The following is a 17222-nucleotide window of genomic DNA, read 5'->3' as shown; positions in this document are numbered from 1 at the left end:
ACTTGACATGTCAAAGACAGTTTTCCACTTCAGAAAAGTACTTCTGTCCCTCCTGACTCTCTTCAGACTGGGCATTAGTAAACTGGGACCATTTAATCCAGGGAGATTTCGATAAAGACCCCAGTGCCAACCAGGAGTCTTGCCCCCCGATGTAGAGGTTTCATGCCATAGTTGGTACAACATGCCATAGGTGCCCCAACTGTTTTTTGTAATTTCCTAAAACCATACATTCATTTTACTACAGGATCATAGAAGTTAAAAACTTAAAACAAACTTTAGCAACGAAGACAGGATACCAAGATGCAAATGCCTGGTTAAAATGGATCAAATATTCCATCTGCACGTTAAACAAAAGCAATTGTTATGCTTGTGCATATGGCAGGCCAGAGGCCCAGACTGTCCCCTTTTCACTAAGGTGGTCCTTCAGTTGACCAGGTGTAGGCTGCATGGTAGCTCTTTTCCAGGATTCTACAGCCTGGAGTAATAAGTCATGCCAAGCTCTCTCTGCTATATCCCGAAGTCCAGCACCCTGCAGGTCAGCCCCCGAAGGCCATCCAGCCTCCGTCTCCCAACACTGAGTTCACTTCATGTCTCTCACAACAGGGAGGAAACAACATTCCTTGGAGACCTGAAGGGATGCAGTGAGCTTAAGAATTTTCAAGAGCTTATCAATCAGTCAGCAAGGGTTCATCCCCGAGCAGATGTGTGGTGGTACTGTGGTGGACCTTTACTGGGCACTCTGCCGAATAAGTAGAGTGGCACTTGTGCTTTAGTCCATTTGGCTATCCCTTTCACCCTGGCATTTCATCAACCAGAGGGAGAAAAAATAAGACATTGTAAAGCGAGAGAAGCCCCTTATGGGTCTTTCAACTCTCACATCTATTTAGATGCAATTGGAGCCCCGCAAGGAACACCAGATCATTTTAAAGCTTGAAATCAAATAGCTACAGATTTAAGTCAATAATTTAGTGGGTGACAGTTAATAAAAATGTAGATTTGATAAACTACATCTATTACAATCAACAGCAACAAGCTTTTCATGAGTTAAAGAAAAACTCATGTTGGCCCCAGCCCTGGGGTTACCTGACCTGACAAAACCCTTTACACCCTATGTGTCAGGGAAAAAAAAAAAAAATGGCACTTGGAGTTTTAACCCAGACTGTAGGGCCCTGGCCAAGGCCAGTGGCCTATCTCTCAAAACAATTAGATGGGGTTTCCAAAGGCTGGCCCCCATGTCTAAAGACCCTGGCAGCAACGGCCCTGTTAGCACAAGAAGCAGATAAGCTAACTCTTGGGCAAAACCTAAACATAAAGTGCCCCCATGTTGTGGTGACTTTAATAAATACCAAAGGACACCATTAGCTAACGAATGCTAGACTAACTAGATACCAAAGCTTGCTCTGTGAAAATCCCTGCATAACCATTGAAGTTTACAACATTCTAAACCACACCACCTTGCTCCTGATATCAGAGAGCCCAGTTAAACATAACTATGTAGAGGTGTTGGACTCAGTTTAAACTATTGCCCCCAACCTCCGAGACCATCCCGAAACATCAGTAGACTGGGAGCTGTACGTGGATAGAAGCAGCTTCTCCAACTCCTGCAAAGTGACTCTGAAGAAGACGACAAGCCCTGCCCCAGTCACACCCGGAAGCTGACTGTTCCACGCACGGCTGAAGCATGAGGAAACTCATTGCGGGACTCGTTTTCCTTAAAATTTGGACTTGTAGAGTAAGGACTTCCACTGACCTTCCTCAGACAGAGGGCTGCTCGCAGTGTATACATCAAGTCACTGAAGTAGGACAAAAAGTTGCGATGGTCCTATTATTTTATGGTCATTATAAGTGTACTGGAGCTCTAAAAAGAACTTGTTTGTATAATGTTATTCTATACAAGGTATGTAGCCCAGGAAATGACCAACCCGATGTGTGTTATGCCCCATCTGAGCCTCCCATGATCACAGTTTTTAAAATAAGATTAAGAACTGAAGACTGGTGGGGCCTCATGAATGATATGATTAAAGCGTTAGCCAAAACAAAACAAAAAAAGTAGGTGCCCAAACAAGTCACCTTAAAATTTGATGCCTGTGCTGTCATTAATAATAATAAATTAAAAATAGGATGTGGTTCTCTTAATTAAAAAAGAGACTATATGGCAAAAATAAGTACATTTATCATGAATTAAGACTATGTGAAAATAAATGTAGATACTGGTCTTGTGTCATTTAGGCTACTTGAATGAAAAAAAAAAGAAAAAATCCTGTCCACCTTCAGCAAGGGAAAAGTGGCCCTTCTTATACCAGTGGTCCAGGTAACACCTCAGAACTAGTAATAACCAACCCCCTTAATCCTCGCTAGAAAAAAGAGAACGTATAACCCTAAAAACTGATGGAGCTGGACTAGGTCTTCAGGTAAACATCGTGGTTTGAGAAAACGTTTACAAACACTCTCCTGAGCCAGTATATCAAAACTTCTATGACGAATTGAATGTGCCAGTACCAGAAATTCCAGGAAAAACAAGAAATTTGTTTCTGCAATTAGCCGAGCACATAACCCAGTACTCAATGTCACTGCATGTTATGTATCAGCACAAGTGTACTATATGAATCAGCATCGATCTGCACATTATCAATATTGCACAGGAAGACAAAAGTAGCGAAAATAAGAGTGAGAACTCCCACTGATAAAAAGTGAGAGTCTCAAAGGGGGGAAATGAAGGAAGAGAGACAGACCCTCTGATATTGTTTTATACTCAGAAAAAAAAAAAAAAGAAAGAAAAGCGAAACTAAAGGCAGGTAGCCCAGCGCTTAGGAACCAGACCCAAAACCAGGCCTGGAGTCCTGCCGATGCTCCCGGCCAAATAAACCTCTTCCTTCTTTAACTTGGTGTCTGAGGAGTTTTGTCTGCAGCTCGTCCTGCTACACTACCCCCTGTCACCCCAACTTCACCAGCAAGGACATGGAGGCTCAGAGAATTGTGGGAGCTTGAAACCACCCATTCTGCCTGTCTCCCACAGCTGTTAAGCAGGTGGCTAAGGCATCCCTCAGACACCCTGTGTACAGTGGGAACCAATCCGCCCACTCGTGATACAGGGACACCCGCGTCCCCCAGATGCAGAAGGCACACCCCACTGCAGAGGACAGGTGTTCCGCACTCAAGCACTGTGCCTGCCCGAGCTGAGGCCCCTTTGCTGGATGAGTCCCAGACCCGCCCCCGAGTATGGGAGCGGCCAGATGCCACCAATACCCAGGGACAAGTGGCCAGAGGGAGCCGCCAGGGGCAGGTGGGGGCGGGTGCACATGCAGCCACTTCCACAAGCAGGCCCCCCACCTGAGCCACGAACTCAGGACTGTCGGAAGCCCCAGAAACATCCAGCACCAGAACCATCTGTCTGACCCTGGGCTGGGCCTGTGTGGTGTTTCTTGTTCAAGGTCACCAGCCTTGTGGTGGGGCTAGAACTGGGCCCCTGAGCTGCAGATGGCAGTTTTCTGGGGGGCACTCAGAGTCCCACATACCTGCATCCACACTGAGCCAAGTCCAGGTTCCTGGCCCTGGCAGCACAGCAGCTTCCCTGAGCTCCCGGGCTGAACTTTAAAACAACACCTCCCAGTTCAGCTCCAGCCCCACTCTGGGATCCCTGGACTCAGCGGGCCAGGGGCCATTCTTAGGGCAGCTAAGCCCTGGGCTCTATGCCAGGCTGCCCAAGCCGGCCAGTTGGCACCCCTTGGAGTCACCCTGGTCTTTGCACCTGGTGCTCCCATGGGGGTCAGGGGTAGGGGACAGCATGCTCTTGGCCCAGCAGCCGCTGTCGTGAGGGGGCTGGGCGCTGGGGTCAGAATGAGGCTTGGCTCTCCCCACGCAGGCCTGGGCCAGTCTTTGTTCCAGGGAATCCCCCATCTCCGTGAGCCGAGCTGTGCACCTAGGAATTTCATACGTGGCTTTGGGAGGAGGCGTGTCACTGCCTGACAGATCCGGCCACCTTGCTGTTTGTGGAGATTCGAGGCCCACCGTCACCCCGTGGCTGGGGAGTAGCACGTTCCAGCAGGTGGGGGCTCGGACCAGATCCTGATGTGGAGCTCAGAGAACCCTCTGGCGCTGTGGGGGGACAAGCATTTCCCACCCACAGGAATGCAGAACTGCTCCTTCTGCCTCCCTGAGCCCAGGTCCTCCTCCTGACGCAGGGCGGGTCTGTGCCATCTTAGGGGCCTTCTGCCCTCTGCAGGGGGAGTGGGGGCTGAGCAACCTGGGGTCGGGAGGCTTCCGGATCTCAGGGGACAATCTTATGGGTCTTCCTCCCTCCCTCCCTGGGATCCAGCGGCCAGTTCCTGCCCCTCCCCAGATTGGAGGACACGGATGTCCAGAAGGGGACCTGGAGGGGGTGGGGTCAGGACCCTTGTCCCCAGAGAGCAGCTGACAGAATTGTTCCAAAGGGAGAGAGGGGAGAGGTCACAGTCTCACTTTCTTGCACTACCCAGCCCCATCCCCAGCCCACCCTTTCCCAGCATCTGCCTCAGTTTCCTCGCCTGTAACATGGAACTAGACACGTGCGGAACACTGTCGAGCGTTTCCACTGGGACGGTCTCCTGAGCAGGGGTGGGAGGGCAGGGGCGGGTGGTCGAACCCTCAGATCCAGGCTGAGCAGGGGTGGGAGGGCAGGGGCGGGCGGTCGAACCCTCAGATCCAGGCTGAGCAGGGGTGGGAGGGCAGGGGCGGGTGGTCGAACCCTCAGATCCAGGCTGAGGGGCTCCTCGGAGGAATGGACCCCCCTGGCGCTGTCGCCTTCCAGAAGCCCCCCACCCTGGGGCTGCCGCTGCCCAAGGAGGTGACTTCTCTGGCCCCACATGGCTCTGTGCCAGCCCAGCATCCGCGATGGAGACGGAACGGGCAACATGGCACCTCCGCCTCCCCCACCCCACTTCACTCTGCTCCTTCCGACTGGGGCCCCACGGCCCCCACTCCCTCCAGTGCTCAGGGTGGCCTGTGCCTCAGACAGTCATGCGCAGGGGCAAGGGAGGGGCTCCAGCTCCTGGAATGGGGACTTGAGGGAGGAGGAGGGTCAGGCTGGGTGCCCTCAGGCCCCTAGAGGACCAGCACTGCCTCCCTCCCTTGCGGGCTGAGCGTAAGTGAGGGAGGACCGACCCTGCCCCAGAGGCGCTGTTCTGGGTGCGTGTGTCTCCCCGTAGTTCAAGTAGTTCGGGCTGTTTTTCCCCGTAGCCGCGCACAACTTCCCCACCTAGGAATCCCTGGGCGGGGCCGAGCAGCCGACGAGTCCAGCGGGGCAGGCCCGGGGTCGGAATCTTTGCCCTCTCCTTGTGTGTGGTGCCCACCTGCCATCTACCTCCTGGCAGAGTCGATGCCTTGCTACGGGCGGCTGGAGAGATAGGCAGGAGCGTGGCTCCCACCAGCTCCCACAGCCTGGCCTTTTCCCCCAGAGAAGCAGCCAATGGGGCAGGGCTTGAGACTCCCAGGAATGGGGGAGCCTGCCAAGATGGGGTGCCGGAGGCTTCACTGACCCTGTCTGCCCCCTATCCAGTCCTCTTCGACTGGAAACAGCACCTCCATCTTCCTTTGGGGATTCCTGTGTGGGGAGGCTCGCCCCACTCCATTCCATCCTCACCCTGTTCCAGGGATGGTGGAGCCCAGGCCAATCAGAGGCACAGAGCTGGCTCAGAGATGGGCCCCTGACCACATTCAGATCAACGAGAGGCAGGACTGCTAGACTATGGGAAAAGAGGGATCTCCTCTCCACAGGGATAGGGCATGCTGGGGCAGCCTGGTCCTCTTCACCATGAGTGGAGAGGCTGCCTAAAAACAAAGCCACTGCAGGGGAAAGCAGGCCAAGAGACTGCACGAGGCAGCTGTGAAGCACCTGGACCCAATCGTGCCCGAAGTCCTTTTTATACCTGGATCCAGCTGTAGAAGCCCTTCTTACACCTGGACCCAACCATGTCCAAAGCCCTTCCTACACCTGGATCTAGCCATGCCTGAAGCCCTTCCTACACCTGGATCCAGCCATGCCTGAATCCATTCCTATCTCTGGATTGACAGTTACATGAGCGGATACATTTTCTCCTTTGCAATTTGAAGTGTACTGAGTAACGCACAGGGGAAGCTGTACAACCAAGAGGCTATCTCCTGGTTCTGCCAGGCTCCCAAGACAGGACAGGCCACATTTTCTGCCCCCACTCCAGTCCTCTACAGAGGGCAGTTCCCCACTCACCATGACAGATGTGGTCATGCCCTCTAGGTGGAAGACGTCCATGCTGGAATCCGTGCCGCCCACCACCTCATTATTCCCCCGGCTTGACTGGGGAAGGTCGAAGTAGGTGCTGTCTGGTTCCCTGGGGCAGGGAGAGGAAAATAGAAGCTGTCAGTCCCCAGTCTGGGCGTCACCCCCATACCTCCCAGGCCCAGAGCTCAAGGATAGCCCGAGACTCCTGGTGAGGCCTATGTCTCCTGCCCTTCCCACTCCCTCTCATGCCATCTCTGTCCTCCACCTGCTCCTCCAGGGCTGCTGTGAGTGCCAGAGAGGCAGAGCCAGTCATGGCCTCTGTTATTCTGGGCCTCTGCTGGCCATGGGTCCTTTCCAAACCTGGGAAAAGAGTCTGAATTTTGGTCCTGTGTCCCCAGGGAAGGCCTAGGGCAGTGGTCTCCCTTCCCTGCCCCTCTGACCCAGCCCTGTCCCCAAGTTGATGAGGGTGGCCAAGGTTAGCTGAAGACCAGTGTGGAGCTACCTCTTCTGCTCTGGTCCAGTCAGCCCAGCGAGGGTGTTCAAGGCTAGCCCAGAATCCCAGAGAAGGTTGCCAAGGTTAGCTCAGAGTCCCAGTGAGGGTGGCTGGGGCTAGCCCAGAGTCCTCCCGGGGCCACCCCTCTTGCTCTGGCCCAGTTAGCCCAGCGAGGGTGGCTGAGGCTAGCCCAGAGTGCCTCCCAGGGGAGCCCCCAGGTCTGGCCAGCCGAGCGCACTCACAGAGAGCTCCAGAGGTGCTCAAACGTGGTGCCCCCATCGGGGGAGGTGGTGGTGGACTGGGCCATCTTCCTCACACCGGCCTCCGAGGGCAGCTCACTCTGCAGGAAGGAAAGAGTGACACCTGAGCGCCCTGGGAACTTGTGCTCTGTCCTCCTGTGACAGCCTCGGCGGGGGCGAGGGTGGGGTGGGCAGCAGGCAGGTGGGCCGGCTTGGGACATCCCTCGAGCACTGGCAGGTGCCCCCGCCTCACCCTCCCTGTGCCCTCTCCACTGTCATTTCGTCCACCCCGCTCCCTGCGGCTGGAAACCAAGGGCCAGGTGGGCAGCTCTGCCTTGGAGGTGGCGGGCCTGGATCAGACCTATCCGCGGGGGCGCCCTGGGCAGGCAGGTGCTTCTCAGAGCCGCCACCTCGGAAGAGGGGGTGACAGCAGCACCCGCTCCTGGGGCTGCCTTGAGGGCCTTCGGGAGAGCAGACTCTTTGAGATGCTTAGGCTGGGACAAGCGTGTGAGGCCTGTGGTCTGTTACGATCCACTGTGTCTAGGTTTGGCCTGGAGGATGCAGCCAGGTTTGGGGTCTCCCTGATGCCTGGGACCTGGAGGTGGTTCAGGTTCCAATCGCCCCATCTGGGGAACAGCGTGTGCGAGGGATGCCCTGGAGGCTGCAGCCGAGCCCCAGGCCAGAGCTTTGCTGTGCCAACTGCTGGGGGACACAGACATCCCCTCACCTTCTGAGCCAGGGCTCCTCCCTGCACCCCAGCCCCACAGGGAAGGCTGGCCAGGCTGGGAACGAGAGGCTGCCCTGTCCTGGAGCCAGCCATTGCCTGGGTGGTCACGCCTTGAGAAGGAGACACCCAGGGAATGGGGAGCCCTGACCCGGCGCCCATCCGCTGGTCTTCATCTCCACCATTGCTCCCTGAGAGCCCCTGTGTCCAGCTCCCAGTGGCCCTGGACACCCATGAGGAGGTAGCAGTGTCCAGGTGGGGCACAGCTGGGGTCCCTTTTCTCTGCTGAGGGGGAGGGGACAGGGAAACCCTAGCCCGCCCTGCCCACAGCCCCCAGCCCTGACTGAGGTGACCTCTCCCCTGGGCCAGCCTCCTAGGTTCTCGGTGAGGTGCCATGAGACAGGCTTGGCCACTGCCCTGCAGTGCTCAGGCAGGCAGGCCTGGACCTGCCCACGGCCAGCAGGGGTGCAGGCCATGGCCTGGAACCTGTCGCTTTTGTCCTTCCCCAGGCAGGCGGGAGCTGATAGAAGCCCGTGGCACGCTCCTGGGCCACCACATGCCAGGCCCTGGAGAAATGGCACGGGCCAGGCTGGGGTGTGGCCAGTGAGCCATGATGGCCTGGGACAAGCAGCTTAGAGGGTGCTGGCCCACGCCACCTCCCCCCAGGTGAGCGTGACCACTCCACCCACTTTTCAGGAGCCCCAAGGCTCAGAGGGGTTAAGTGACTTGCCTGAGGTCACACAGTTGGTGGTGAATGTCCCAGGGGCTCTTTCTCAGACTTGGAAGTTAATTTGGTTGCCCTGCCCCACCCCCCTTCACCATCACGTGGCCAGGCAGGTGTGCCCTTGCAGGCCTCCGATCCTGGGCTGGGCTGGGCTGTCTAACACCCCAGTGGAGCTGAGGGTGTGCATGGGGACTGCACCATCCTGTTCATTTAAAATGGGAGGACGTGACAGGAAGCAGAACCGCAGGCCCAGCTGAGGCTGGCACAGGGCCCCGGGGGAGGGCAGAACCTGCCCGTGCCCCATGGTGGGTCCGCTTGGGCTGAGCAGTATGAGTGGGGTAGCCTCTTGGTGCAGGTGTGTGGGCCAAGGCTGGGTGGGAACGAGTGAGGGGCCCCAGGCACGTGTCCCGAAGGACAGCAGCACTGCAGGGGCCAGAATGGGAGGAAAGAAATTCCCTCAGATCCAAGAGGACAAGCCTGGGAAGGTTTTGCCGCCAGAGGCCACTGGGTCGCATCCCCTTCATTTTGCAGATGGGCCACCTGAGCCCAGAGACGGAAATGGACTTGCCATGCACAGTAGGTGGGTGACAAAATCCCAGCTCCCTTCACAGCAGCACCATTCCCGGTAGCTGAACGGTACACGTAGCCCAGATGCCCATCAGCAGAGGGCCGGCCACGTGAGCCATGGTGCCAGCAAACAATGGAACATTGAAAAGCAACAAAGCTCTGACATGCTACAGCGTGGGTGAGACCTGAAAACCTCATGCTCAGGATACACAACCTCATCTGTCAGCCTGTGAGCTGTCCCCTCCCAAAGGCTAAAGTGGGACAAAGACAGAGAGAGACAGAGACAGAGAGACAGAGAGACAGAGAGAAGCAAGGACAAAGAGAGACAGGAACTGGTCAGTGAAACATTATTCATGATCTTATGCCTGGGACATGGGCATTGGCTGCATTTTCAAGTCAGCATCATTTGAATTCCCACTGAAGCCACACCCTCTCTTCCCACTGAACCCTGAATGAGGAACAGTGACCCTTCTTGTTGGCACGTCCCTGCCTGCTGGAGAACCAGCTTCCACACCCCCGACCAGCATCCACTGTGCACTGCAGGACACCAGCTTGGCCTCTTGTCCCTGCCTGGGCACGGGACAGAGGCCAGCGAGCGTGGTCATGGGTCCCCGGCCCCACCCACCCAGCCCTCCGGGCCCACAGGACAGGCCACCACCGGGAGCGTGTGGGGTGGGAAAGGGGCTTTCTCTGCACCACAAGTTGGGTCCCCAAACATCCCCCAGGCCTATCTGCCTGAGATGTGGGCAGTGGGCCTCCAGGTGCAGGCGTGTGGACCAGCCAGCAGCCCTGGGCAGATGCATCTTCCAGGACACCCCTCCCCACGGTGGGGCCAGGGCAGGGCCCAGGAATCTGCACTTTTAAGAAGCCCCCAGAGGAGTCATGAAGAGCCTGGGACAGGACCCCCGAGGAGGACACTGTCATGAAGGCCGGCCTTGCCACTGCCCGGGGTCCTGCTGCAGCCACTGGCCTCCCCCATGGGAGTCAGGTTCCTCATCAGTCAAAACCAGGACCCGGAAACCTGCCCAGACTTAAAGCACATGGAGGAACTGGAACCAGAAGCCACCAGATGCCTGATTCCCAACTTCCTGGGAAAACACCAACGCTGGTAGCATTGGCCCCAGGGCCCCACAGGAACACTGGTCACAGGCACAGGAGCCAGGCAGGGGCTCCCCCAGTCGGCCTCACACACGTGAGCTGGTGACCGGCTCTGTGGGCATCTGGGAGTACCAGGCACGAGGAACAGGAAGCGCTGTTGCGGGTGCAGGGACTGAGTCCCTCTGTGCACTGGGGCAGGGGGAGTGTGTGCCCTCTGCCCACAGCCGCCTTTCAGGCAAGGATCCCAGTGGCGAGAAAAATAAATCAATTCTAAAACAATGGCCTTTAAATTAAATCCGGTTTTCCTGACCATGTGCCTTTTAATTTGAAAATTCATTCACAAGGGGAACACAGTTCTGGGGCAAAATGGAAATTGCTTTTGAAACATTGCCAATTATGTTAAAAATCATGTGTATCAATGGGGAAAAGACACCAATTTCATAAGATATCTTTAGGAAGTTTTATTGACATCGTAAAATACAAATACATTATTGGAAGTGTAAGTTTTTCTTTTCTTTTTTTTTTTTTTTTGAGACGGAGTCTTGCTCTGTCACCCAGGCTGGAGTGCAGTGGCCGGATCTCAGCTCACTGCAAGCTCTGCCTCCCAGGTTCACGCCATTCTCCTGCCTCAGCCTCCCAAGTAACTGGAACTACAGGTGCCTGTCACCACGCCCGGCTAGCTTTTTGTATTTTTTAGTAGAGATGGGGTTTCACCGTGTTAGCCAGGATGGTCTTGATCTCCTGACCTTGTGATCCGCCCACCTCGGCCTCCCAAAGTGCTGGGATTCCAGGCGTGAGCCACTGCGCCCGGCCGGAAGTGTAAGTTTTTCTATGAAGATTTAGTCTAGGAGGAATGGGCTGGGTGGAGTGGTTCATAACTGTAATCCCAACACTTTAGGAGGCCAAGGAGGGAGGATCACTTGAGCCCAGGGGTTTGAGACCAGCCTAGGCAACATAGGGAGACCTCAGCTCTCCAAAAACTTAAAAAAAAAAAAAAAAATGGCCAGGCGCAGTGGCTCATGCCTGTAATCCTAGCACTTTGGGAGGCCGAGTCGGGCGGATCACAAGGTCAGGAGATCGAGACCACCCTGGCTAACACAGTGAAACCCCGTCTCTACTAAAAATACAAAAAATTAGCCAGATGTGGTGGCGGGCACAGGTAGTCCCAGCTGCTCGGGAGGCTGAGACAGGAGAATGGCGTGAACCTGGGAGGCGGAGCTTGCAGTGAGCCGAGATCACACCACTGCACTCCAGCCTGGGCGACAGAGCAAGACTCCGTCTCAAAAAAAAAAAAAAAAAAATTAGCTGGGCATGATGGTATGTGCTGGTGGTCCAAGCTACTCAGGGTGCTGAGGATGGAGAATCACTTGAGCCCAGGGGCTCAAGGCTGCAGTGAGCCATGATTGCACCACTGCACTCCAGTCTGGGCAACAGAGCTAGACCTCAACTCTAAAAAAAAAAAAAAAAAAAAAAAAAAACGGAAAAGAAGGAAGGAAATGAAATAAGTGAGTTCTCAGTTGTAACGGGGGCGTCCAGTGTGTATTCGCACAGGTCTTGTAGTGGAAGGCTTTTCCAGTTTAGAAATGTGTGGCCACAGCATTTGGGGGTGGCCACTGGGGAACTGCTGGCCGGCAACCCCCAGCCCCGGCACCATCAAGTCAGGGCACAGAACTGCAAAGGACAGTTGTGCTGGGCGTTCCTGGTCTCGCTGTAGCCAGGCCATAGGCTGCGGGCACACCCAGGAAGCAGGGCACCTTGTCCCTGCTCCAGCCCTACCCCAGTTGCCGTGAGGCCTCAGACAAGTCCCCTCCCCTTGCCAGGCTGGAAAGGTGACCAGCGTTCCAGGTCCTACAGTGACCACAGCAGTGGGAGCAGGACAAAGACCAGTCACCAAGGGCCCTCCAGCAAACCCAGACCTCAGCCTGCTTGGATCCTCAACTCTAGGGGCCGCTGTACCAGCTGCACCCCAGGGAGAGCCCCCTGCACCGGCTGCACCCCAGGGAGAGCCCTCACACACGTGTGACTCTGAACAGGAAGAGGCTCACACCAGCACAGGTGGGCTGGTGAGCGGACTGTGTGGGCCAGAACACCAGCCTGCCCAAGCTCCCTGGGGCTGAAAAACAGGCTCTCTGCCGACTCCTTGGTTTGACTCAACCTAGGGGTTCTCACCAGGGACAACTCCATCCCAGGGGATGTTCCCATCTGGGGGCATTTTCAACAGGGTCAGAGGGTGCTGCGGAATCTAGTGTGTGAGACAGGGATGCTGCTCAGCAGCCTACGTTGCTTAGGGCAGCTGCCCACAGCAGAACGCACACCCAGGTGTCGGGGCCACGGTGGAGAGGGGGTGCTGTGCCATCGCTCCAAGCTGAGGCTGGCCGGGCACTTTGCAGGGCCCCAGGCTCACACAGCAACCCTGCCCCAGTCAGGGATGAGCAGGTGGAGGCCGGGAGGCCCAGTGGCTCGCCCAAAGCTACCAAGGGCTGAGGAGCTGGGACTCCAGCCAAGCCCGGGTCCTCTGATGGCCTGGCCACACCCGAATGGTCCCCTCTGCCCTGTGGGGAGGAGTCCGCAGCCCACGAGGGGCTCTCAGGCTCTCTCATCTCACCCTGCCCAACACCTCTGGCCTTGTCTTCCATAGCTTCCCATGAAAACCATAGCCCCCTGTCCCCATGCCCTGTCCCAAGCATTCCCTCCCTGTCCCCAAGCATCCCCTCCCTATCTCCCATTCCTCTGTCCTCTCCCTGCTCCCCGTCCCCATAGGTTCTTTCCCTGTCCCCTTTCCCTTTGTCCCCTAGCTCCCCATCCTCTGTCTCCGTCCCTCTGTCCCCTCCCCATCTCCTGTCCCTCTGTCCCTCCCTGTCCCTTGTCCCCATAGGTCCCTGCCCTATCCCCATGGGTTCCTTCCCTGTCCCTATCCCTTTGACCTCTCCTTCTCCCATCCTTCATCCCCTTCCTAGTTCCTGTTTCTGTGTCCCCTCCCTGTCCCCCATCCTCCTGTCCCCTCTGTCCCCCATCCTCTGTCCCTCCCCATCTCCTGTCCCTCTGTCCTCTCCCTATATCTTGTCCCCATGGGTCCCCTCCCCATTCCCTGTCCTCAGTCCCCACATGCCTGGCTATGTACTGTCTGTGTTCAGCCTTTGTCCACCACCTCCTCCCCACCCTGCCCATCTCACCCCTATCCCTCCAGGCCAGGCCAGGACCCGGCCTCCTCCAGGAACCCCGTCTCCGGTTGACAACCCATCCTCTCCCCTCACCACCTGACAGGAGGTGGGAGCACAGACACCTCCTGGGCCATGGGCCCACAGGTAAGGCCTAGTCAGTTCTCCCACCCCTTCCACCTCTGCCCAGGCCTAGGGCAGACAGGGCTCCACAACCACCTCAGATAAGTCAGGACACTCCACCCCGACTGAGCCCACTCTGGAAGAGGCACTCCCCATGGGGACACCCACTCCTGCCTGCAGGGGAACTGGCCGCAGGGCTGCTGTTACCCACCCACCCCTCAGTGGAGCTCTGAGCCCGAGCCATCCGCACTCAGCCTGGGCAGGAGCCGTCTGCCCCGTCTGGCCCGGCAATCCCGGACGCTGGCTCTTAAGGGGTATCACAGGAGGGGTGCAGGGTGTCCTCCTCCGTCCAGGGAAGAGGGAAAAGCCCCGAGGAGCTCCCCCCGCTCCGGGCCACCCCTAAAGCAAACAGCTCAATGTGCTTCTGATTCCGGTGCTTCCCCATCCACCAATGATTTCACCTGTTATTTCAGCAAATCAATGGATTCCAATCTGAAGTGGCGAAGAAACCTGAGGCCACTGTGGGAGGAGACGGCCTCAATGCCTTTGTGCCCTTTACCCAGGGACTCAGGCAGAAGGTCCCAGGACCCAGAACCCAGAGAGCCCCCGCCTGGGCAGAGGGGTCGGGCGGTCAGCGCTGGCCCTGTGTGAGACAGCGGCTCTCCCAGGCAGCGGCCCCGCCGAATTCCTGCAGGGCGTCATCAGAGTCCAGTCTCCTGGGGTCCTCTGTGCAGAGGGGCCTCACTCTCCCTTCCCACTACCCCGAGAAGAGGGGCCACTCTCACGTGGTGGGCTGGGGCCAAGGACAGGGGTCCCCCGGAGTGAGGGCCAGGAGGGCCTCCCTCTCACGGGCGAGGCCCTCTACCAGCATTGCCTGCCCCTCCCAACAGAGGCCAAGGACCATGTGGCCTCCCTCTGTCGGGAGCGGGTGGGATGGGGCCAGACCCTTCCGCCAGGGTTGCCAGGACGGCTTCGTCAGCAGGTCAGGGGCAGGGGTGAAGACCTGTCCGCAGGGCCTGGTGAGGAGGGTGCGGCTGAGAGCCCCCCTCACCGCTACAGATGGCATGCCTGCCGCCCCACTCCCCTAGTCTGGGGGAGCCGAGCATGGGGATGAAAGACAAGCACAGCCTCCCACGGTGGGGCGGGGCAGCGTGCACCGTGTGAAACACGCAGACAACTGGGAGTGCCTGAGCAAGCCGCCCTCTCCCTCCTGGGCCGTGGCCCACGGGAAGCGGGAGGAGAGGCGAGGCAGATGCCCAGGACTGTCTGGGGGAATACCTGAGCCTCACCCCAGAAGCTTGAGGCCATGACCAAACCAAAATGCCGGAACCCCCATAGGTGGGGGTGCCCCCGACCAGCTTCCCAGGTCAGTTCACATGCAGCCAAGTAAAATGAAGAAACACCAAAGCATGGCCGGTTCCCGGGGATTCCGGCCACCCCACAACGGCCCAGTGAGGCTGCACCACATGCCATGTTACCAGCCAGGAGACACCACAGAGAGGGAAGGCCAGCCCTCCACGGGCACACAGCTGGTGAGGGTGGAGGTAGAACCCAGCAGCCTGGCTCTGCCCCGGCCTGGCCTGGAGCTGAGCATGGGAGGCGCAGGCCCAGCTGCAATCCCCTCCCCAGTCCGTGTTCCCACCGCACAGCCCCACCCCGCACCCTGCCTGGGAAGCCCCTCTCTGGAAAGCCCCTGCCTGTCCATCTTTCTTCACCGGTACATCGAGGCCCAAGCCACACCCAGACATCCAAGGGGCCCGCCCTGTCCTCTGCTGCCTGCCCAGGCCTTCTTGCCGTCATAAATGTGTTTGGGTCGTACCAGGACACACGATTCCTGCCCCATCGCTTCCTGCCCTGAAGCCCAGCACTGCCGGGCACACACCCCAGTTCCCTCTCCTGCTCTGCCCACGCAGCCCACCTCTGCCCCTCTCCAGCTGTGTGACCTCAGACAGATGTCTTGCCCATTCTGAGCCTCTGTTTCCTTGTCTGTACAACAGAGATAATTGTAGTGCCTCCCAGAAGCGCTGGGTGGGGTGAAGGAATTCTACGCGTATAAAAAGCGTAAAGCACTCCTCTGCCTGGGCACCCGGCGGCAGATGCCCCATGAACAGTATCGAGCTGCAGTTGACCGATGGCTACTTAGTATCAGGTGGTGGCAGTGGAGAAAGCACCAATGAGGCCCGGGTCCCAAGGGCACCAGGCTGAGGAACAGAACTGCACACATGAGGGCCAAAAGGTGGGGTCTGGAGGCTGCTGGGTCCCTGGCTCCTCAGTGCCTCTCCATTGCACGGTCAGCCGGTGTGTCTCACCCCCTTTTTACAGTGGCCACCGCGCCCTTTTGCAGAGCACCAGCCTGTCCTCGGTCTCTCAGGGAATGAGGCGCCTTCGAAACGGGTAGTGCCCAGTCGCAGTGGCAGCCCGGTGCCAGCTCCATGCCCGGGGACGTGCAACGCGGTAAACAGATACCCCTGGCCCACTGGAGGCAAATCATGTATGTCTGCGAGGCCCTCAGAGGCTCGGTATGAGGAGTGCGGGTGGTGGAAGAGGAGTCTCCATCCACCCCAGCCCCAGCTTGCTTGCACCTCGGAGTGGGCAGTGCTCCTGGGGGTAAGCGGGTCAGGAGAGTTTGGAGGTGGGGGTCAGAGGCATGAGCGGCCTGATGGGCTGAGCATCCTGTAAGAAAGGGGCAGAAGGGGTGGGCAGGGACATGGCCCTTAGGGGGACGAGGTTGGCGGCGGGAGGGAACTGAGCAGGGCCAAGTCAGGGCACTGGGGCTGTGAGCTTGGCGACGCTTCCTGCCAGGAGCCCACCTGTTAGAGGAAGGGCCACCCCGGCGGGGGCGGTGGGAGCAGAGCTGTCACAGGGAGGTTCAGACTAGCATGGTGAGCACAGGAAGAAGACCCAAGGGACCGACTGCCAAGGACGGGGGGTGGGAGGTCCAGGGCTGGGACAGAGCGGAGCTTATGGCCAGAGTGGGTGTCTGAGTTGATACCTGTGTTCACAGGTGGTGAGAACAGCGCTGCCCTCAGCAGGGCAGGTGACTGACGGGGCCGCAGCCGCCTTCACTGGAGCTGCCACAGCCTTGCTCTGCTCAGACACATCCCTGTCCCCTGCCCCCTCCAATCCTCCTCTCCCACCCCCTTTCTACCCCAAGGATCACACCGGGGGTCACAGCCCTTGTGTGGCCAGTGGCCATGTTGGAAGTGCCTGTGTTGTCCTCCAGAATCTTCTTTCTCTCCCCGGACAAGCATTTCCGCTCCTCCAACCAAGCAAGGATGACCCTTACCAAGCTGCTGTCCCCACCTGGCCACTCTCCTCTGGACACCCCTCGGGGGGGATGCTCCACTCTGAGACGTCCCCACCCTGCACAGACCCCTCACCCCTGGCTCTGGGCTTTTCTCTAAGGGGTCTGGGATGCGCCCACCGCACCCGTGGCCGTGTCTCCCTGCTGACCACTCCCCACCCTGCGGTCCGAGTGGACGTGCCCTTCCGGACAGCTGTCAACCCCCTGAACTTGCCACGCATCCCGCTGAGTCCCACCCTGACTCAACGCGCAACACTTGCTCCTGGAGTGCTCCCTTCCCGTTCTGGAGTCAGCTGCTCAGCCCTGTGACCTCCCCCGCGCGGCAGTGACGGGGTCCACCCGCCCCTCACTCCTTCCAGAGGCAGCCTCTATTCTTCCTCAGAGTGGCTGTCCGCTGGCCCTCAGGATTGCCTTTCTGATACTGCCGCCCAGCATCCCCTGAACCCTCACCCTGTGCCAAACCCTTCGTATTTTCAAGCTCATTCAATCCTCAGAGGAACTCAGGAGGAGGTCTCCAGGTGTTCCCAGAGGCCCCGAGAGGGCGAGCAGTCTGCCTAGGG

The 17222-nt window shown here is 58.0% G+C and overlaps 1 protein-coding gene across 1 annotated transcript in view; it reads right to left on the bottom strand.

Moving 5' to 3' along the window:
- The window catches only part of TP73 (tumor protein p73), an 82531-nt gene that overhangs the window by 48746 nt on the left and 16563 nt on the right, over nt 1-17222 (bottom strand). The window contains exons 2-3 of the mRNA XM_025402343.1: nt 6968-7065; nt 6221-6341 (exon numbers count right to left, since the gene is read on the bottom strand). Coding sequence (XP_025258128.1) covers nt 6221-6341; nt 6968-7032 — 186 coding nt within the window. The 5' untranslated portion in view covers nt 7033-7065. The remainder of the gene's footprint in view (nt 1-6220; nt 6342-6967; nt 7066-17222) is intronic.

Source organism: Theropithecus gelada, chromosome 1 (assembly GCF_003255815.1).
Source record: "Theropithecus gelada isolate Dixy chromosome 1, Tgel_1.0, whole genome shotgun sequence".
NCBI lineage: Eukaryota > Metazoa > Chordata > Mammalia > Primates > Cercopithecidae > Theropithecus > Theropithecus gelada.
The sequence above is the reverse complement of the archived record's forward strand: the minus strand, read 5'-3'. Positions and strand labels throughout refer to the sequence as shown.